At 56.8% G+C, this 19,077-nt stretch overlaps 1 protein-coding gene across 7 annotated transcripts; it reads left to right on the forward strand.

The window, feature by feature from the left end:
- Positions 1 to 8,079: 8,079 nt before the first annotated feature.
- RAD9A (RAD9 checkpoint clamp component A) lies at positions 8,080 to 18,325 on the forward strand. 7 transcript variants are annotated; one of them, XM_007053785.4, is made up of 12 exons: positions 8,200 to 8,339; positions 13,233 to 13,439; positions 13,699 to 13,769; positions 14,118 to 14,252; positions 14,742 to 14,856; positions 15,355 to 15,454; positions 16,334 to 16,443; positions 16,713 to 16,819; positions 16,911 to 16,975; positions 17,230 to 17,352; positions 17,618 to 17,834; positions 18,065 to 18,325. In XM_007053785.4, the coding sequence occupies exons 2-12, from the start codon at positions 13,406 to 13,408 to the stop codon at positions 18,167 to 18,169; spliced, it is 1,182 nt and encodes a 393-aa protein (XP_007053847.2). In that variant the 5' UTR covers positions 8,200 to 8,339; positions 13,233 to 13,405; the 3' UTR covers positions 18,170 to 18,325. The 7 variants fall into 7 exon arrangements, with proteins under 7 accessions (XP_043404870.1, XP_043404871.1, XP_043404873.1 ...); XM_027827531.3 differs by having other exon boundaries at positions 8,237 to 8,360; XM_043548935.1 differs by lacking the exon at positions 13,233 to 13,439 and having other exon boundaries at positions 8,080 to 8,339; positions 15,355 to 15,499; positions 16,334 to 16,409.
- The last annotated feature ends 752 nt before the right edge of the window (positions 18,326 to 19,077 follow it).

Genomic DNA, 19,077 nt, shown 5'->3' on the forward strand with positions numbered 1-19,077 from the left:
GTGGGGGGTAAGAGGCTCAGTCCCAAGGCTCTAGATGAGGGACAGCACTGTGGGGGAAGCTCTCTCAACCCCCACCTCTGCCCGGCTATTTCCTTTATACCCCAACCTTCACTGCATCAGGGACCCCATCCCACCCCAGACATTCCCCCAACCTTGGGGACCATCTCCCCTGGATGCTCCCCTCTCCACTATTTAAGCACCATGGATGCTCAACCAGTCCTGTGTAGTTCCTTGTGCATGTCAATATGGGACAGTCCCACCAACAGTGTATTTCTGCCTGGCCTTCTTAGTGGTGCTGCAGGGTATTTGGCCTCCCCTTCCAGCAGGCTGGTAGGGAAGCCCCCTACAGCTAATAGCTGGAGAAAGAAGCACGTAAGTCTCCTGTGTCCAGAGGTCACCATGATGCAGCCATAATCTTTGGGAGCTGAAACACCTGAGCCAAAGGTCATGTAGCTGTCTGCAGTCTTGCTGCCTCGGGTGCAAGAGCTAGGCTGGAGACTAAGGGTATAGATACTCTGCAAATGGGAGCATGCTTGCCAGTGTGGGCAGATAGATGTTCTAGCTCTGCTCGAGCTAGTCCGCTGAAAATACTAGTGTGGCCATGGCAGCACTGGTGGCAGCTCAGGCTAGCCTCCTGAGAATGTACCCACGGGGTTGGGCGGGTTTGTAGTCAGGTGGCTAGCCCGAGCTACTCCTTGACTCCTTGGCCACACTATTATATTTAGTGTAATAGCTCGAGCAGAGCTAGTGCGTGACACTCCCAGTTACAGTGCAGATGTACCATAAAAGGGGTCCTTGCCAGCCTTCCTTGGCACCACATGGGGCTGATGCTGCTGTGTTTTGCAGGGAAAGGGCTCTGGGCTGGAGAAATTGGGGCTCACAATAAACTGCCTCCCCGTGGCTGGGTGGGAAGTGGTAGCTGATGGGGCAGCCATGTGGGGGCTTGGTTCCCTGAGCCCAATCAAGTGCCATCCTGACCCTTGTCTGTGGGGCTGCCTGGAGCAGTGGTGGGGCTGTTAGAGAGGAGGAGAGAGGAAAGCCTTTCCTCACACAGGGAGAGAGCTTCCTACTCCTCCCCAAGCAGTCCCAGGCGCTGTCTGGATCCTCCCCATTTTGGGGGTGTTAACAAGGAAAGCTGGGTCTGGGCAGGTTCCAGCCTGGACATGGCTATTGGCACTGAGTCTTTGTTTGGCAGGGTCTGGGATGAGCAACAGGTTTGAGATGGGGGCCAGCTGGCCCCATCCGTCATGCTAGGCCTCTCAGCAGCCTTGGAGCTGGTGGGCTGGAGCTGCCCTGCAGACAAGAGCTGATGGGAGGGTCACCCCTCCAAAGCCCCGCCCACCTTCTGGGCTCTTTGTATATCCCAGAGGGCTCTTGGGCAGATTATATCTAAGAATAGGGTAGAGCATCCCTGGTATGTGGCTCACGTGGGTGATACTTGGATGCTCCATGGCCCTGGCTGCTTCAGACTCTGTCTGGGTGAAACTGTTGGTAGCACTGCTGGTGGCAGGTTTCAAGGCTGCTCCCTCCCCTTCCACCAGATTAGAAGCAGGAAGCTGGGCTTAGAACCTTGGTGTCACTTCTCACTGGGATTTCTCCACAGAGAGCCCTTGGAGCTGGTCGGCTAACTTGGAGTCTGTAAAGCTCATTCCCTGTTGTTCCCTCTCAGCTGGCAGACAGCACTCTCCTCATACCTGTGCAGTAGCAGGTCCCCCCTGCTGCCCTTGGCTCCTTACAATTCTCCCTCAGGAGGCATTACAATGGAACTCTCCATTTCTACTCAGGCCATTTCAAACCTTCCCCTTTGAGGCCATTACAGAGCTCACCAAGTGTAACCCAGGGCTGCTGTTCCAGCTCTGCCCATTGGGATGCCAACCAATAGAGATGGCTGCCAGCCCAGGGTCAGAGCTGCCATCCCATCCCATCCATTGGGGCATCAGCCCGGAGTCATGGCCACTGTTCCAGTCCAGCCCGATTGGGGCACCAGCCCAGGATTTTGGCCACCATTCCAGTCCTGCCCAACGGGCACTAGCCTGGGTCACAGCCACTGTTCCAGGCCCACCTCTTGGGGTGCTAGTGGAAGAGGCCATTGTTTACAGAAGGCTTCCCTGTCCTGTCTGCTCAATGACAATGGGCTGAGTCATTTCCGGGGGGCTGCTCTCCTCTTTCCTATCCAGTGCTCAGCCCATGGAGGAACTCACAACATCTAGTAAAGGGTATTTTTAGGAAAGGAGGTAGATATGCCCCATGCCAACAAGGGCAACTGAACCTGCAAGGCTGTTTCCCTAAGGCACTGAGACCCAGCAATGTCCCAAGAGCCTCCTGATCCAGCAGGCCCAGGGATGGCAGCAGACACTGAGTGATGATTACAGACCAGCCCTGTGAGTGGGTGACTCCAAGTGTCCTGATCTAGCCCTATCTCCAGACTTTTTATACTGTCTCCAGACTCCATTCTGCATGCAATTCAACCCCATTTTTAAAGCTTCCCACGGGCTCACTCCAAGCAGCCATCCACTCATCTGGCACCAGACTCCTCTTGGTCTCTTCATACTACTTGGACAAGTCTTCTCCTGGGTACCTCCTACCTAAAATCCCATGTTCCTTATGTAGAAGCCTCCCTTGATCCCTCTTCCTGACTCTCTCCTCACTTGGGAACATCACAGGTAGATTCTTTAATTGTGAAGCACTTTGGGAGACAATTTGTACCAAAAACACTACACAAAACACAGGGAAGTTCAATGGGTCAGGGACGGCCTCAGGCCCTGCCCATGAGCTGCAGGCCAGCCATGAAGATGGAGCTTATGTGCCATGCTGATGGTTGTTTTAGAGAGAGATAGCACAAGAACCAGGAGTGCTATGGCTATATCAGGCCCTGCCTGTGGGTTCTAGGCCAGCCATGAGCTGCTCTTAAATGCAGATGGAATGTCCAGAGGCCCTCCATGGAGTGGCTCAGTCCAGCCATGGTGATGGGGCTCTCAGAATCAGGGATGAGACAGCCCTGTGATAGCAGGCAGTCCCCAGAGGATGTGTGTCTGAGCAGCCTGCTCCCAGTCTAGCCTGCCTCCTCTGCTTGGCGGCTGCACTGTTTAGGACATTGGTCGTCTCCATGGCACTGGACTGGGACATCCTCTGCGTGGGAGGGGATACTCACAGAGCAAAGGGCTCCACCTGGCCAGCTTGGCTCAGTGGGTAACACACACCCTGGCAGGCTGCCAAGCTCTCCTATCCCCTTGGCAGGCGAGCTGAGCTCCTCTTGCCCGTCCCCCAGGCGCCCCGCTCCTGGGCAACGTCACAGGAAGCATCGTGGGCGGCTGACCTCACCTTCTTCAGAGCATGAGTTGCACATTCGCCCTCCAGCAGCGCCATCAGCCAGCCAAGCCTCCCACTTGCTGACCTTTCCATTGGACTCGCTCCCATCCCTGCTCACTGCACCTTCCCTCCCCTTCCCACTGACCCTGCCCCCGCCACTCTCCTGTCTAGACTGTGCCCGTCTCTCCTTCCTTCTCATCAATTCCCCCCCCCCCCCCCCGCCCCGCACCTACCCATCTTTTCTGCCTTCCCATCAGCCCCTCTCTTCTCTCTGCTTTGGGCGACAGTTGAATACCCCAGAGCTCCCTCCATGGCATTATCCCACCCCTGCAGGAGTGGAAGTTGAGTCCATAGGTCCCCTTGGAGATGGGAATCAGAGAAAGAAGAGCGGCCTCACAGTGAGACATGTAGGGACATGTGGGACAGCAGTCTACAGATACCCTACCTCTGAGACCAGGCAGCCAGACACTGGAACCTCTGCAGAGGGGAGATTTGGAACTCTGGTGACCCTTCAGTTTCCTACTTTAAATCCTCCCCAAGCCTCTAAAATGCCCCCTCCCCCAAGTGAGAACCTGGGGCTGGGATCTCAGGGGCCCAGCCCGCAGCTCTGTCCCCTCCCACTTCCAAGGGGATTCCGGGTGGCTCTGCTGGGAGCCAGCCAGGGGATTTCTCCACACACAGAGCAGGCACTTCGCTTCCCCATTTCTCAGTGCAGTGATAAGCACCTGTCACCCCCTGCTGGGAAAAACATGAAATGCAACAGTTTGCCAGAACCCAAAGACCAGCTGTGTCTGTCTGTCTCTCAAAACAAAGCCCACAGAAAATAAATAAAGATCTATATGGACTGGCTGCTGCATTGGTCAGGACAGTCTCTGCAGGGAGCCAGTGGTTCTGGAATGTATGTGATTTGACCCTGAGTGAGTATGTGTGTGGGGAGCATGATGGGCAGTGATGGCTGAGCCTGAGAGGGTGGGGTGAGAGGGTTGGGTGTGGGAGCAGTACTGGAGAGTGAAGGGTGACCTTGTTTGAGTGTGGAGATGCAGTACTGGGGAGCAGTTGTACAGGGGCTGTCCTGTGAGAGTATGGTTGATGGTGCTTGGGGGAGCTGAATGTGGGGGGGATCAGTGCTGTGGAGCAGCAGGAGCTGACCCTGTGTGAGAGGTGAGGGAGCAGTGCTGTGGAGCAGGGGGTGCTGACCCTGCATGAATGTGGCGTAGAGGAACAGTTCTGGGGAGCAGATGATGCTGACCCTGTGTGATTGCAGTCGGTGGGGGGGGGGGGGCTGTGCTGGGGAATAGGCAGGACTGACTCTGTGTGAATGAGGAGTGGGGAAGCAGTTGATGGTGGTGCTTGGGAGAGCTGACCCTGTGTGAGTGGGTTGGTTGGTTTGTTGAGAGGGCCGCTCTACGGTGAGACTGACCTTGTGTGGGTGTGGGAGTCTCCCCCAGAGGGGGTTATAGACTCTCCCTGACCTAACTTAAGGGCTCCACAGACTCAAGCCCCACCATTCATTGCCTAGTGTTAGCCTCCCCTATGTCTAGTCAGTGCAGGATCTGGGAGGTCAGGATAGAGGAGGGGAGGGGTGCACATGGCTTTGGACACTGCAGAGGTGTGTGCATCACGATCCCAGCCAGCTGTGTCCTATCCACAGCTCCATAAAACTCTGAGCCCCGAGGCCAGAGATCCTCATGGGGATGCTCACTCCATAGGAGCCCAGTTGCTGTTCAAGAGCTGGAACAGACACGCTAAACACCAAATCTGGTTCTTCTCCTCCTCTTGGGAGGAAGAGGGGCTGTGCCAAGAGCCTCTTCCAGGGGCCACTGATGTCCAGTTCCAGTTCTTTTCCTCCTTCTGAAGGCTAAACCCAGAGCCCATTGCAGGGGCACAGGGATGCAGTTCTGGTTCTTTACCTCTCTGCAGGACTGCACCCAGAGCCCATTCTATGGTGGGCACAGAAATCCCATATGTAACACATTTGGTGGGCATGAGCCCAGTCCCCAACATCCACAATCCTAATGGGCACCTCCTAATGGGCTCCCGGCAGAGAAGCCAAGGAGTTACTGTACCAGAGAGTTATTGAGCTAATTCAGGGACGGTGGGGACTTGGCCCTCCACCAGCTTCCCTGGCTGTACCTGTTCTAGGGGATTCAGAGAGAGCTCTGGACTCCAGGGTTCTCACCTCAACCTATCATCCCCTCCATTTCCCCCCTCCTCCAAAACTAAGCAACACACCCTAAACATATTAATCAAAGAGAGATGGGGAAAAGAAAGGAAAGGAAAGGAGGTGGGAAAGAAAGGAGGAGCTGTGGGATTTATTGCAAGCGAAGAGTGGTAGCATTAAGCATAAGGCCACTAACTTGTCTTAAATAAAGATAATTTCAGCATCTCTCCTCTGGCTCTGGAGGGGGTTAACCCTGTGGTTCTATTGCTTAAATCAGGATCAGAGCTCCATTTCATGAGAATACACAGACATCACAAACACAGAATAAAGGATGGTCCCTACTCCCAAGAGCTCCAATCATTATTAAAAGCCAGCACAACAAGTGAACATGATGGATGCTAGGAGGGTAGTAATGAGGGATTCTTGCAGTTACTGAGCCTGACAACAGGCAGGTCCCGCATGAGGTATTTTTTTGTTAGAATTCCCTATCAAACCAGATCCCTTGGTCTCCCTCAAGGCTCCACCCCAGGAACACGTGATTCTGGGCTTGCTGCCCATTATTTTTAGAGCATTTTCTTTATTTTCCCTTTCTGTACAGACTCTCCACACCATGGCCCTTTACCCAACATCATTGTTCCCATCTCAGACCGTGGGCCAGTCCCTCAAGGAGTGTAATCCCCATCTCTTTGCTGCTACACAGGGGGCCAGGATGGGTTCCGAAAGCATAGGGAATCCACTGATCAGTTACGTAATGCCTGCTTTGATGTCCCCACCTGTGAGGATACCAATGGGGCCTGCCCGCTACCTAACTCCCTACTTAGGAGGCCTGTCACTGGGGACTTCCTTATTGCTATTGATCTTTTGTGTGGAAGGTGCTCAGATACGATAGTGATGGACAGCAGGCCAAAACTAGACATCTCACCCATCCAGGAGTCAATCTCCCAACACTACAAAAACACTCCCAGAGTCTGGAAATGCTGAAACCCGAGGGGCTACTCAGCTAAAAGGAACCTTCATGTAGAGCTGCTGAGAGGGGATATGGGGCTACCAGGGCCCTAGAAGCCTGGCATCACAGAAAGGAGGGGACAGAGGTCGGCTCCATTACCAGTTGCAGTTTGCAGCAAGAAGTACCTCTGGCATAACAGTCCCTTTGTGCTGCACAGAACGCCCCTTGGAGATAACAGTCAGAGCTCCCGTTTCTCAAGGAAACAAAACTTCCTGTTAGCCCCATAGACTCAGCCCAGTGACAGGAGAGGGAACCAGAGGCTAGTCTGGCTCACACATCACCAGTAGGACGGTTAGATGAGCCAAGTGCTCTTGTTTACACTTGGGCAATCTAATGAAGGCAATGGGGTTAGGACTGTGTGGCTCACCTGGGACCAGGACCCAACGGTGATGAGGGGGAGGGGAATGTGGCTGCACGTGGCTCACCTGAGGGTGTGACCTGAAGGTCACAGGACAGTTTGGGTGGTGACTGCACAGAGGTCAGGATATGGCCTGCCGAATCATTCTTGCTGGTGATGCTACAAGGCGGGGAAGACCTTAGCATAGCTCCCAGCTCCTGGGGAGTTTGAGGCATTTGTGTCACTGAGATGATGAGTACAGGGCCCCAGGAGGTGGGTTCGACAGTCACTCACCAGAACAGAGCTGTGCAGTGAGTCATCGTTTGCCTGTGCTGTGATGGGGAGGCTGCGAGGTCCTGCTCAGCTAGGGCACAGGGAGGGAGCTTCAGCCCCTGACAAAGGATCCTGAGCTGGGAAGGGGCTAGGAAAGCCCTTGCAAAGGCTCCTCCTGGCCCCTTTGCTTCTTGTCCTCATCCTCTGCACGAGCAGCTTGTGCCCAGATGAGGTGCTAGTGCCGAGGCATGGCTGAGCGGCCACCTAGATCATGTGCCACAAAGAGGCAGACTGTGGTTGCCCATGGAGACCACAGCTTCCAACAAACCTGGGGTAGCAAGTGTGGGACCTGGGGAGGGAACCTGAGCCTAAAGTCCCCAAGAGGAGAATGAGGTGAGCCCAGAGGGCGGGAAAGAGTCTGGGCCCAGGGGAGGATACTCGGAGGGGGGGTGTTTGAGTGGGGGCCAGAGGGGCAGCCTGGGCCCCAGGGGGCAGAGAATCTCTGAGATGGGGCAGGGAAAGGAGCCTGAGCCTAGTGGGGTGTGTCTCTGAGCTTGAGAGTGGGTCTCTGAGAGTGGGGAGGGAGCCCGAGCAGGAGCTGTCTTGGGGGTGGGGGCAATCTGGGCCCCAGGGAAGGTCTGTGAGGGCAGGCGGGGCAGGACCTGAGCGAGGGGGGAGCAGGGGAGGGAGCCTAGGCTGGGGTGAAGCTTTTGGTTGACCCCGGCACTCTACCTCCTGCATTCGAGGCCCCATTGGCTGGTAGTTCTGTCCCTCTCTCCTCCCAGCCAATCAGCGTCGTTCGGCTCCTCCAATGACAGGAGGGGACGAGCCCACCAGGCGAAGTGGCCTGGGTGACGCGGGGACAGCCAGAACAAGGCTCCACCCAGGGAGCTCACGTGCCCTCTAGCCGGGCCGGCGCGGCTCCTCTCTGGAGACTTTGTCACGTGAAGAGAAGAGCTCCCCCTCCACGTGACCCGTGAGCCAGTAGGACAGGCTAAGAGGCGGGGCCGAGGCCGGACTCGGCCAATGGGAAGACGGCCGGGGGGGGGAGGTGGGTTGCCCAGAAGCGGCGTCAGGAGTGGCGCGTGTGCTGGGCGAGAGCATCCGGAAGAGGCGCTGTCTCTCCAGAAGCCCGGGCGCCTCCTGTTCGGGAGCTGTCCGGCGAGTGGCGGGCCGGGCCGCCCCGCTCTGCGCTGCGGTCGCTGGAGCTCGGGCAGCACCGAGCAAGGACGGGGAGCGCGCCCCAGGGACAGGTGTGATGGGGCGGAGCTAAGGTGGGCGGGGTTAGGGTGGATGGGCGGGGCTAAGAGCGGTGTCTGAGGCAGGCATGATTGCTCATGCATGGGGTGGCTTGGGGCAGGATTTGGTAGGGTGTGTTGGAGTGGGGCAGGGTACGACAGGGTGCAGATGGATAGTGTGTGGTGTATGGGGAGGGGAACAGCATGTGGGGGTAGGACAGGGTGCCAGAGGTGAGGTGAGGTGGGAGATGGCAGGGTGCTGGAGGTGGTGTGGAAGTCTGGCAGTGTCTGGTATGGGGTTGGGACAAGACAGGGTGCTGGAGGTGGGGCAGGGCAGGGGAGCAGTATGTAGGAGTGGAGTAGGACAGGTTGCTGGGGGGACAGTGTGTGCGGGGCAGGGACAGGTACTGGGGGGGGTGGGGGGCAGTGTGTGGTGGGAAGGACTGGGCGCCGCAGAGTCTGTTGATGCCCCCAGCAACGGCACACCTGCACTGACAAAGCATCTTCCCCTTCAGTTCTGTTTCCTTGGCCAGGGGGCTGCTCTTGTGCTGGTGGGATCAATAGGACCTTCAGAGTGGTTTGGATGGGGATGCAGATGGAGAGTAGCAGAAACTGACAGTAGGGCTGCAGGCTCCATGCTAACAAAGCGAGCTGTAGGGAGGTGTGGGCTGGGACCCTCATCACCTGCCTCCAATCCCAAGTGCAGGCATCCCAGTTCAGTCTGGCCTTGGTGACCAGTGTGGTTAGTGATCTGGACCATGTCCAGTCTAGGATTTAGGGGAGGGATGGGTTAAATGGCATTAGATTACCTCAGTCTCACTAACGCAGGCATTACATTGACTGGCTCAGCGTATGCTAAACATCTAAAGTACAGTTTGTTTTCTCTTGACTAGGTGTTAGGTTAATCACTGTTATTTAGCCATCTGTCTTTCTACCCTGGTGTGGCCAGAGCCCAGGAAGAGGGTGCACCCAGCTCGCTAAGGAGACCTGCAGCTGCTGTGAAAATGGCAGGAGTTGCAATCAGCACAGGACAGAAAGGCTCCCTGGAGAAGGAGGGGGCTGATTAAAAGAAGGGGAGAGGTTAGGAATGTGAGCAGTGACTTGCAAAATGAGGCACTGAATGGGCAAGTGCAGCTGGGACACCTGAGAGGGATGATCTGCCAGCCAGAACCTGGCTGGGAGATGGGACAGCCAGAGTGGCCAGAAGGAGCTGGGGGGAGGACAGGTGGCAAAGGAGACCACCTGGGTCTGTGATGGGATGAGGCTGCAGGAAAGGCTGGTGCAGGTTGAGGCTTAGTGTGCGCCTCCCACAGCAAGAACGAGCCCTGTTCTTTGCAGAGCTGAGGCAGTTGGGATGTTGTGTTTGGGAGCTGGGCCTCTTGGAACCAGAAAGGGCAAACCCCAGGGCATGAGAAGAGCCACAAAACAGTACAGGGAGCTGGAGGGGGAGACTCCAGGGAAGGGGGTGGGGGGGGCAATCGGCCTAAGGGCAAGGGAATGAGCCCCCAGGAGGGAGAGGGGTAACATGCAGGGGCAAGATTAGGAGCTCCAGCAGGGGACTAAGAAAGTAAATCTACCTCCCTTGATTCTTCTTGAAGCTTCAGTCTGACAGGGGTTCTCCTTCACTTCCCGCTAGGCACTCCTGTGTGGCTGTTCAACAGCTGCCTAGCCCCACCCCAGAGGTGGCTGCACGTTAGTGCTGGGTAAGGGCAGGGCCGGTGCAACCATTAGGCGAACTAATGCGATCGCCTAGGGTGTCAAGATTTGGGGGCGCCAAAAAGCGGTGCCCCCCAATTTTTTTTTTACATTTTAACTTGTCTTTTCTCCGAGCATGGGCGCTGCCTGGCCGCCGCGCAGCACCAGGGGACAGATCCTGGGCGCAGCTTTCACTGAGGAGGGCGGGGCAGCACTGCAGGCAGTAGCAGATTCACCATGGCGCCAGGCCCACACTCCGAAGGGGCCCGGCGGCCACTCTTGTCCGTCCCCCGCTCTCCCCTGCAGGGGCAGAAGCTTGGTGCTGGGGTTCTGTTCTACTTCAATAGGGCAGGCTGTGCCTGCAGCCTAGCTCCTCCCCTCCCCCGCCTCTTCCCCCAGCGTGCTGGGTTCCCACTCCCACTCCCACTCCCTCTCCCTCCCTGCCACCGATCAGCTGTTGCCAGGGAGAGGGAGGAAGTGGAGAAGAGGCAGGAGCGGGGCCTTGGGGGAAAGGGGTGGAATCGGGATATATCCCCTCCAGCCCCCTGCCATGAGCCGCTCAGGGCAGGGGGCTGGGAGCATCCCCATGACCCTAGCCCACACCCCCAGCCCTCTGCCCTGACCCCTGCACCCCCCACACCTCCCAGCCCTGACCCCTGCACCCCCCACAAATACCCAACCCCCCCACACCACATGCCCTGACTCCTGAACCCCCCTCACACACACCCAGCCCTCAGTCCTGACTCCTGCACCCCCACATATACCCAGCCTGCCCACCTCATGCCCTGACTCCTGCACATCTCCACCCCCAGCAGGGACTAATCCTCCCCCCATGACCCACTGTGCTTATCTTGCCCCTGGCCCCTGTCTTGCTCCAGCTGGGGACCAATCCTTCCCCCCCACCATGCCCAGTTGTCAAGGTGGATAAAAATCAATGACTTAAAAAAAAATTAAAAAATTGGATTTTTTTTTAATTTAAATCGGATTTTTGAGGGAAAAATCCATCTAAAGATACATTATATCTTAATTAAAACTATGATGGAATAGGGATTATAAATTCTAATTCTATAGTATGAGACAATATATTCATGTAATGTTTAAGAAAAGTTTTGTAAATGAGTTCTAATAGTTCATGGATTAGGGACCCAATCTTATGGGGTTCTGTATAGATTATTTATGTTAATTTTTCTATCTACCCAATGGGACTCAGTGCTCAGTCTAGAAGATACCATCAGAGATGCTTAGTTTTGCAGTTCTCAAACTGTGGACTTGTGTCTCCAGAGATAACACGGTTGTTAACAGCAAAAATGTTTTTAAATAAATAAATAATGTATAGAGGTGAGAAATAACAGACCTCAACTCTATTGTCCCTCTGCAAATTTCTGTACACAGGGTCAACCCCTTACCTCTCTTTAAAAGTGAAAAGTTTCAAAAAGTTCAATGAATAGAAGAATAGAATTTGGGGCAGAATAGATCTGGACAAGGAGAAGTCTGGAGATAAATGTGAGAAGTGAGGGACATATGCTTTTTTTTGTTAAAATATTTTATGTTTGCTGTTGAAGAAAAAAATCGAGAATACTTAACTTTGTTGTTTTAGCTAAGTAAAACAATTTAAATGTCTTTCTGGTGATGTTCTCCTCCTAATACAGCCTGGCAAGAAAATCCTCCAAATATTAATGATAGTTCACCTCCCAATGACTTCATAAATATCTGCTTCAATTATCTTTGATAAATGAAATAACCAAACAATCATTCATTTTCTGATATAGCTGTAAAACTCATCTGAAAAGTTTTCAAAAATAAATCCATTTAAAAAATGTATAGTGTGTACCTTCTAAAAATGAAACCTACATCTATCTCTGAGTTGTGAAGAATATGTATTAAGGTTATAACAACCAACAAGAATGCACTTTTATGTAGAAACCCATGATTAAATCAAGTCTTTCTAACTAGTGATTTAAGTCATGATTTAAATCAAATCCACCCTGCTCGCTGTGCTCTTGCCCCGGCCTCTTCATTCCCCAGGGGGGCCCACAAAAAGTTAATCCAGCCCTGGGGGGAGCCGGGCCGGCCCCCTCCAGGGTGGGGAGCGCGGGGCCCGGCCTGCTCTGAGGCAGAGCACAGCCCCTACGGGCCTACAAGATGGGCCAGGCTTGTCCCCCCTAAGGCAGGACCCTTTGCGGAGCAGGGCTGTGGTAAGACCAGATGGGAGCTGCAGGCGGGCGCTAGGGGGATGGAGCGGGACTCCTTGCCCAAAGCCTGAGGGTAAGGGATAGCTCAGTGGTTGGAGCATTGGCCTGCTAAATCCAGGGTTGTGAGTTCAATCCTTGAAGGGGCCATTTAGGGATCTGGGACAAAAATTGGGGATTGGTCTTGCTTTGAGCAGGGGGTTGGACTAGGTCCCCTGAGGTCCCTTCCAACCCTGATATTCTATGGTACCTCGGTACCTGCCGCTGCCTCCCCGTGTGCCCCCTGCAGCCTTCCTGCTGGTGCCCCAGCTCCCCATAGCGAGCAGCCTCAGTGACCCCTGCCTGCCCCCCTCATTCTACATTTGGCCCAGGACATTTTTAAATTTCTTGGGGCAGTTTACCCATCTCAGGATTTCTGTGGGAAGTGCTCACCTGGAGCCACAGCTGGTCAATGCAGAGACAAGCAGGCACCATGAGGCATTATAGTTACCAACCATGGAAACCTCCCCCTCTGGGTACCCAGAATGTATGTGTGTGTGTGTGACGTCATTTTCCTCGTCACGCGCAGCCGTCACCCGTTCTGACAGACTGTTATAGTGCTAAGTTGACTAGTTTTCGGAGGTTGTCGACTGAGGCTAACTATTTTTGTTGAGTTGTTTCAGATCTCAGACTCTGGCAAGTGCTGCTGCATCAAGTATTAACTTTGTGTCAATTGTGTGTGTATGTTCAGTGTTTGAGTGTATATGTTTATGTGCGACTATGTGTGTGTAGGTTGTTGAAATTTGTCCTATTGATATTGTCATTGCCACTTTGTACGGTAGTGAAGCAGTACGAGGGGAGGGGAAAGGAGGGGGAGGGGAGCGCAAAGTGGAAGTTTTGCCTAGGGCGCAAATATCCTTGCACCGGCCCCGGGTGAGGGATCCCTGTGCATACAGGGGAAGTGCTTTGGGATCCTTCAGGGGAAAGGAACTAGAGATGTGCAGAGTTGATTATTTAGGGTGGTGTCTCTCCCATTTCTTCCCAGCATGTTGTACTGATTAGTCCCTGGAAGAGGCCCCAGTGCAGCACCCGAGGCACAGACTCTCCCCACCACAGGGCTGGATTATCTTGGGGTTCACGGCGCTGTGACCGGGGTTAGAGTTTGACACTCCCCCCACCCAAGGGTGGGAAAGAGCCCAGCTGCATCACTCTGTGGCCATGAGGTGCCTTGTTACCGGGGGCAATGTCAAAGGTGCGTGCAGGGCTACCAGATGGGCAGGGGGATGGGGAATAGGACGTGAGGCCTTTCCCCCTAAGGATCACTGGCTCCCATCTGGCCCAGGGCAGAGGGACTGGTCTCAGCAGGGTGGGGAATGGGACAGAGGGTCTTTCCCCTCTAGGGGGCGCTGGCTCCAAATGGCCTTTCTTCCTGCCTCAGAGAGCAGGAGTTTAGGGGAGTGGGGGTGGGATGGGTCTGGCCCAGGGTCATTGTCTCTCTCCTTCCCCCCCAGTCATAGGGAAGGCCGTGCACTCTCTGTCCCGCATCGGAGACGAGCTCTATGTAGAGCCCACGGAGGATGGGGTAAGGGGGGGTTTGTTCTAACTGTTGGGGGGAACCCTTCTGATCTGAGGGGGAGGGAAGAACTGAAGGGGGTTGTCAGCAGAGGACGGGGGGTCTAATCAGGGTTTGGGAGTTATCACTGAGCTCCAAGAGGAGCAAGTTGTGTCGCTCTCTGGTTGGTGATGGGGCTGGCTTTCCTGCGGGGGGGTTGGTTGGTGATGGGGCTGGCTTTCCCATGGGGGAGGCGGAGGAGCTAGTCAGTGGCGGGGCTGGCTTTCCCATGGGGGAGGCGGAGGAGCTGGTTGGTGGCGGGGCTGGCTCTCCCTGTGTTGGGCTGGTCGGTGACGCGGCTGGCTCTCCTTTCCACAGCTCTCCCTGCGTGCTGTGAACTCTTCCCGCTCAGCCTACGCCTGCTTCCTGTTCGCCCCAGTCTTCTTCCAGCTTTACGAGGAAGGGAACTTGGACCCCGATGGGGAGACCTTCCGCTGCAAGGTCCTCATGAAGGTGCGGCTGTGGTGCCGTCAGGGTGTCAAGGGTGGGCCTCAGAGGGATGCCCCAGGGCACAGGGATATCTGAGATATGGGAAGCCCAGCAGAGGGCCCTGGCCCAGGGAGAGCTGGGCTCAGGGTTGTGCCCCTGGCTGCACCCCTGGCCTGTGCTGTTTCCTAGCAGCCTGTGTGCCTAGTCCCTATGTCCCAGGGGCTCGCTTGCAGGGAGCAGGAGCTTGTGGCTTCCTTTGCCCTGGGCAGTGAGTGCAGCTGGCACAGGGTGTGGTGGGAGAGTGAGGGAGGGATCAGAAGGGATCGGGGCTTGGGACCATCCTGTTAGATGGGAAAGAATCTTGGTGTGAATCTGCAGGACTCCTGGGTTCTCTCCCTGGCTCTGGGAGGGAAATTGGTGTCTCATGGTTACAGCAGGGGAGCTGGGAGCCATTTCCCCAGCTGTGTGGCGGGAGGTGCAGGTGGTGACGGGGTGGTGTCTATGACCCCCCAGTCCTTCCTGGGTGTGTTCCGCTCGCTGCCCTCGCTGGAGAAGACAGTGGAGAAGTGTCTGATTTCCCTGAACCCCCGGGCCAGCCGGCTGGTTGTCCAGCTGCACTGCAAGTACGGTGAGTGCACCGCTGCTGGGGAGCCCTCTAGTGGGGTGGGAGGCGGGGATCTGGGTGGCCCTGCTGGGACAAGAAAGGGTGTCCAGGAAGCCCCATTAATGGGGTGGGGGAGGGAGATGAGGGAGCCCTCCAATGACAGGGGGCACCTCAGGGGTCCAGTGACGGTAGCAGGGGGCCTGGATGGAGTGAGTTTGGGTTGGAGGGCTGGGACAAGCGGAGCTTGGAGCCAGGTGGGCAGAGGGGGCCCTGCAATGAATGGTACTGGGAAGCGGAAGGAGGCTTGCAGGTGGGCGGGGCCAAGGGGTGAGTGAAGCTTGTGGTGGGGGGGGGCAGTTTCCAAGGGTCAGACCCTCGGCCTGGTTCCCTGTTGAACATAGGGCCAGGCTGGTGAGGTGTATTGGGGAGGATCTGCAGGGGCGGGTCCTGGGCTGGTGATGGTCCTGATGCCAGGGCAAAGACGGCCCTGGCCCTGAGCTGCTGTCCCGATGCCCTTGCCAGGAGTCACCAAGACCCACAACCTGTCATTCCAAGAGTGCGAGTTGCTGCAGGCCGTTTTCAACAAGGATCTGTGCGCCAACATGCTGCGTGCCCCTGCCCGGTGAGTGGCCTCTGCCGAGTCAGGGGAGAGGAAGCGAAGCATGAGGTATAGCTGAGGAGTTCACAGCCTTTTTCTTTCTGAGGCCTCCCTGCATGCTATAAAAATTCCAGGGCCCAGTGGGGAGGCCTCCAGGCTTCAGCTGCCAAAGCAGGGGCTTCTTCTGGGCAGGAGGGACATGAGCCCGCTGGGGCTGGGGCTCAGGGGCTTCAGCCGCAGTGTCGGGGGGATCTTGGGACTATGGGCTTCAGCCACTGGGTGAAGGGAGGAGTTCGGGGCTTTAGCCCTGTGGGGCTGGTGGCTTCCGCCTTACGGGGCGCCAGGGCTCGGCGCGCCAGGCTTTGGCCCTGCAGCTTCACTTCTGGCTTCAGTCTCGCGGGGGAAAGGGACTTGGGGTTCCAGGCTTCAACTGTGGAGCCCCGCAGACCCCTGAAACCAGTTCGCAGCCTCCCTGGGGTGCTGTGGACCCTTGGTTGAGAACCACAGGTATAGATGAGGGGAGCGCAGAGAGATTGGGAACATATCTGGCTCCCTTGGGTGCTAGTTTGGGGTGGGAAGATCAAGGGGGCAGAAGCTGTCTGGGGTGCTAGGTCAGCATGGAAGAGGTTGGAGGTTCGGGGGGGCACAGCTGGCTCTCTAGGGCGCTAGGTTGGCATGGAGAGGGTGGGCGGATTGGCGTCACAGCTGGCTCTCTGGGGTGCTAGGTTGGCACAGGTGGAAGGATCGAGGGGCACAGCAGGCTCTCTGGGGCGGTAGCTTGGCACGGAGGGGGTGGGAGGATCGGGGGTACAATTGGCTCTCTGGGGCGCTCCACGGAGTGGGTGGGAGGATGCAGCTATGTCTGTAGGGTGGGGCTCACAGCTCGCTCACCTCTGGTGGCAGGGTGCTGGTGGATGCTGTGGTCCATTTTCCGGTGACACTGGCCGAGGTGACGCTGGGGGTCAGCCCTGCTGGGAAGGTGAGCTTCCGCAACTACCTGGATGAGGAGACAGGTGAGCCAGCCTGCCCACCATGGGCTCCATCCTAAAGAGACACAGCACAGCCCAGTCCCCCTGCCATGGGGCTGGATTGGAGCTGGCACCCCCTAGAGGGGAAGAACCCCATGTTCTACTCCACAAGCCCTGGTGTCTGGGCTGGCTGGCATCTCTGGGGCGGGAGGTTTTGGCAGCAGTTTATGGAGAGTGGCTGGTGGGTCCTGGGGGGTGGCTTGGCAGTGTGGGGACACCAGGGGGCTGATGCTGAGCCCCCTCTCTGTCCCCAGAGCCCAGCAGGATAATGGTGACCGAGCTGTGCCTCTCTGAGGATGAGTTCCAGGACGTCCAGGTGCAGCAGCAGTCCCATGTCACCTTCTGCCTCAAGGAGTTCCGGGTGAGCAAGCAGGGCTCCCCTGCCCCCCAGCTCTTCTGCTCTAGCCCCAGAGAGTGAGGCTGCCTCACTGACCCTGTCTGTCTGCCCCTAGGGTCTCCTGAGCTTCGCCGAGTCCTCCAACCTGCCCCTCAACATCCACTTCGACTCCCCCGGCAGGTATGTCCAGGCCAAATGTTTGTGGGGTGGGGATGCTCCCTCTACCTCAATGCCCTGAGCTGGCTCTCCCCAGATGGGATCACGTACTCATTGCCACTCACTCCCTACCCCTCTGGATTGGTTGGGGTCGCATGTGGACTCTGCAGCCTCCTGCTGTAGCTCTCTTTTTCTGTCTGTACACACCCTGTGCTGTACCTGTAGAGTCGTGGACCGCCCCTCCCAATCTGTCTCATCCCCCTGTGCTATCCCTGCAGGCCGGCCATCTTCACCCTGTCGGACCCCCTGCTGGAAGTGCACCTGGTCCTGGCCACCCTGTCAGATCCCAACAGCAGCTCTCAGGTCCGCTCCACATCCTTGCAGGCTCAGCCGGCCAATGGGTAAGCAGGGCCCTGCGGGTTTGAAAGTGGCATTCAGTTGTCATTAGAGTTCAGAGTGAACAGCCCCATCAGACTGGTTGGCTGCCACCTCCCTCGTAGAGCTGCTGTTGCAGGCTGTCCGCAGACTCAGGTAGCAGCTTCTGTGGGGATGCCTAAGGGTGGGAGAGCTGGGTTACTGGGCTGGCCACAAGGGGGAGGGGTAAGGACCCCATCTCCAGAGGCAGGGTTTGACTGTGGCCCCAGCCCCACTCCCTTCTCCCCACAGTGTCTTTCCCCTGGCTACTGCTGATGACTTCACAGCCGATGACATTGATTCCTACATGATTGCTATGGAGACCACATGTGAGGAGGGGCCAGGGCTGCCCTCCAGCCCCACCTTTCCCCAGAGACGCCCCCATCCGGGCGTTGCCCTGGAGTCAGAGAGCAGTGCCATGGAGAGTGATCTGGACGGGGCTGTGCCAGGGACCCCCCCACAAAAAAAGGTATGTGGTGGTGACTGGGGGGGTGCCCTAATGTGGGCAGAGGCATCAGGGCTGTTCTGTGGAGGGGAGCTGTGTGGACTCCCAGCTGCTGGTGGGAGGGGTGTATGGGAGCCTGGGGGGAATGGGACCATGTGGGTGGAGGGGGAGCATGGGTGGAGAGGGAAGCTGGGGAGTCCCCTTCCCCCCCCCCCCCCCCCCCACACACACACATCCTGCTGCATCTCTTTCAGTTCCGCTCCTTGTTCTTTGGGTCGGTGCTGACCCAGTCTCAGGCTGGGACCCATCCAGGGCCCAGCCAGGATGTGCTGGCTGAGGACAGCGAGGGAGAGTCCTGAGAGGTCACCTTCTGCAGCCTGGCTCCAAGCCCCCAAGAGCCTGCATGGAGAAGCTGGACTTTACAACCCCATTACCTCTGCTGAAGCAGGGCTGGGGATGCTGCTTCCAAGCCCCTGTGAAGACATTGCCCTGTAAATAAAGCTTTTATAATAAAACATGCTGCTGCCTGCAGAGCTGCTGCTGGGGCTGAAGGAGAAGCTCTGCTCCACCCCCAGGCAGTTGGCGGGGCTGCGGGCAGGATCCTTTCCTTCCCACACCTTGCAAAAGCTGGGCCAGGAGTCGGGGGCAGGCTGTTCCATCCCCCAAGTGCCTCTTACTGTAGCCAAGCTAGCTGGGCTCCCTGCTGCTTGCCTAGGTCCTTCTTGCAGGGCTGGTGGGTTTGAGGCTGTGACAGGGGGTGTATCTCCCCCAACTTGCCCTGCAGGGACTGTCCTCGCTCAGGGCAAATCCCTGGGAGCTGCTGGAGCCCTGCTGCTAGCCGTGAGGGAGCTGGCTATGGAGCTGAGCTGCTGGGCTAACAACAGCCACAGGCTGAGCAGCTGGGGCACACAGTAACCCTCTTACTGCCCAGGAGCACCATCCCACCCAGCCCTGGGGTCCAGTAAGCAGTCTCCCCACCCCACCCTTTCCCTGGTTAGAAGCCAGCAAATCTGCAGCTGCCAGTGTGCACGGTGTCTACCTCGGCTGAGGGAAGCTGCCAGACCGTCTGCTGGGGGGCCACAAACTAGGCAGAGCAGGGGGCTGGGTCCTGCTCCTGGGCACCTGGCTCGTATTAGCCCTGCTGCTTCCCAGCCAAACTGGGGGCAGGAAGAACAGGCCCATGCTTTCCCCCTCCAGCACACTCCCATTGTAATGGCTGTCATACCCCCTTCCAGGCAGCTGAGTTCACCCCAATATCCTCTGCTAC

This window comes from Chelonia mydas, chromosome 6 (genome assembly GCF_015237465.2).
Source record: "Chelonia mydas isolate rCheMyd1 chromosome 6, rCheMyd1.pri.v2, whole genome shotgun sequence".
NCBI classification, from domain to species: domain Eukaryota; kingdom Metazoa; phylum Chordata; order Testudines; family Cheloniidae; genus Chelonia; species Chelonia mydas.

Excerpts from the sequence above, each read along its gene's own strand:
- RAD9A (XM_043548935.1), top strand. The coding sequence starts at position 8,113 with ATGGGAAGACGGCCGGGGGGGGGAGGTGGGTTGCCCAGAAGCGGCGTC. Across the intron at positions 8,340-13,698 it reads GGAGCGCGCCCCAGGGACAG|TCATAGGGAAGGCCGTGCAC; the intron begins GTGTGATGGGGC and ends CTTCCCCCCCAG. Across the intron at positions 16,410-16,712 it reads GGGTCAGCCCTGCTGGGAAG|AGCCCAGCAGGATAATGGTG; the intron begins GTGAGCTTCCGC and ends CTCTGTCCCCAG.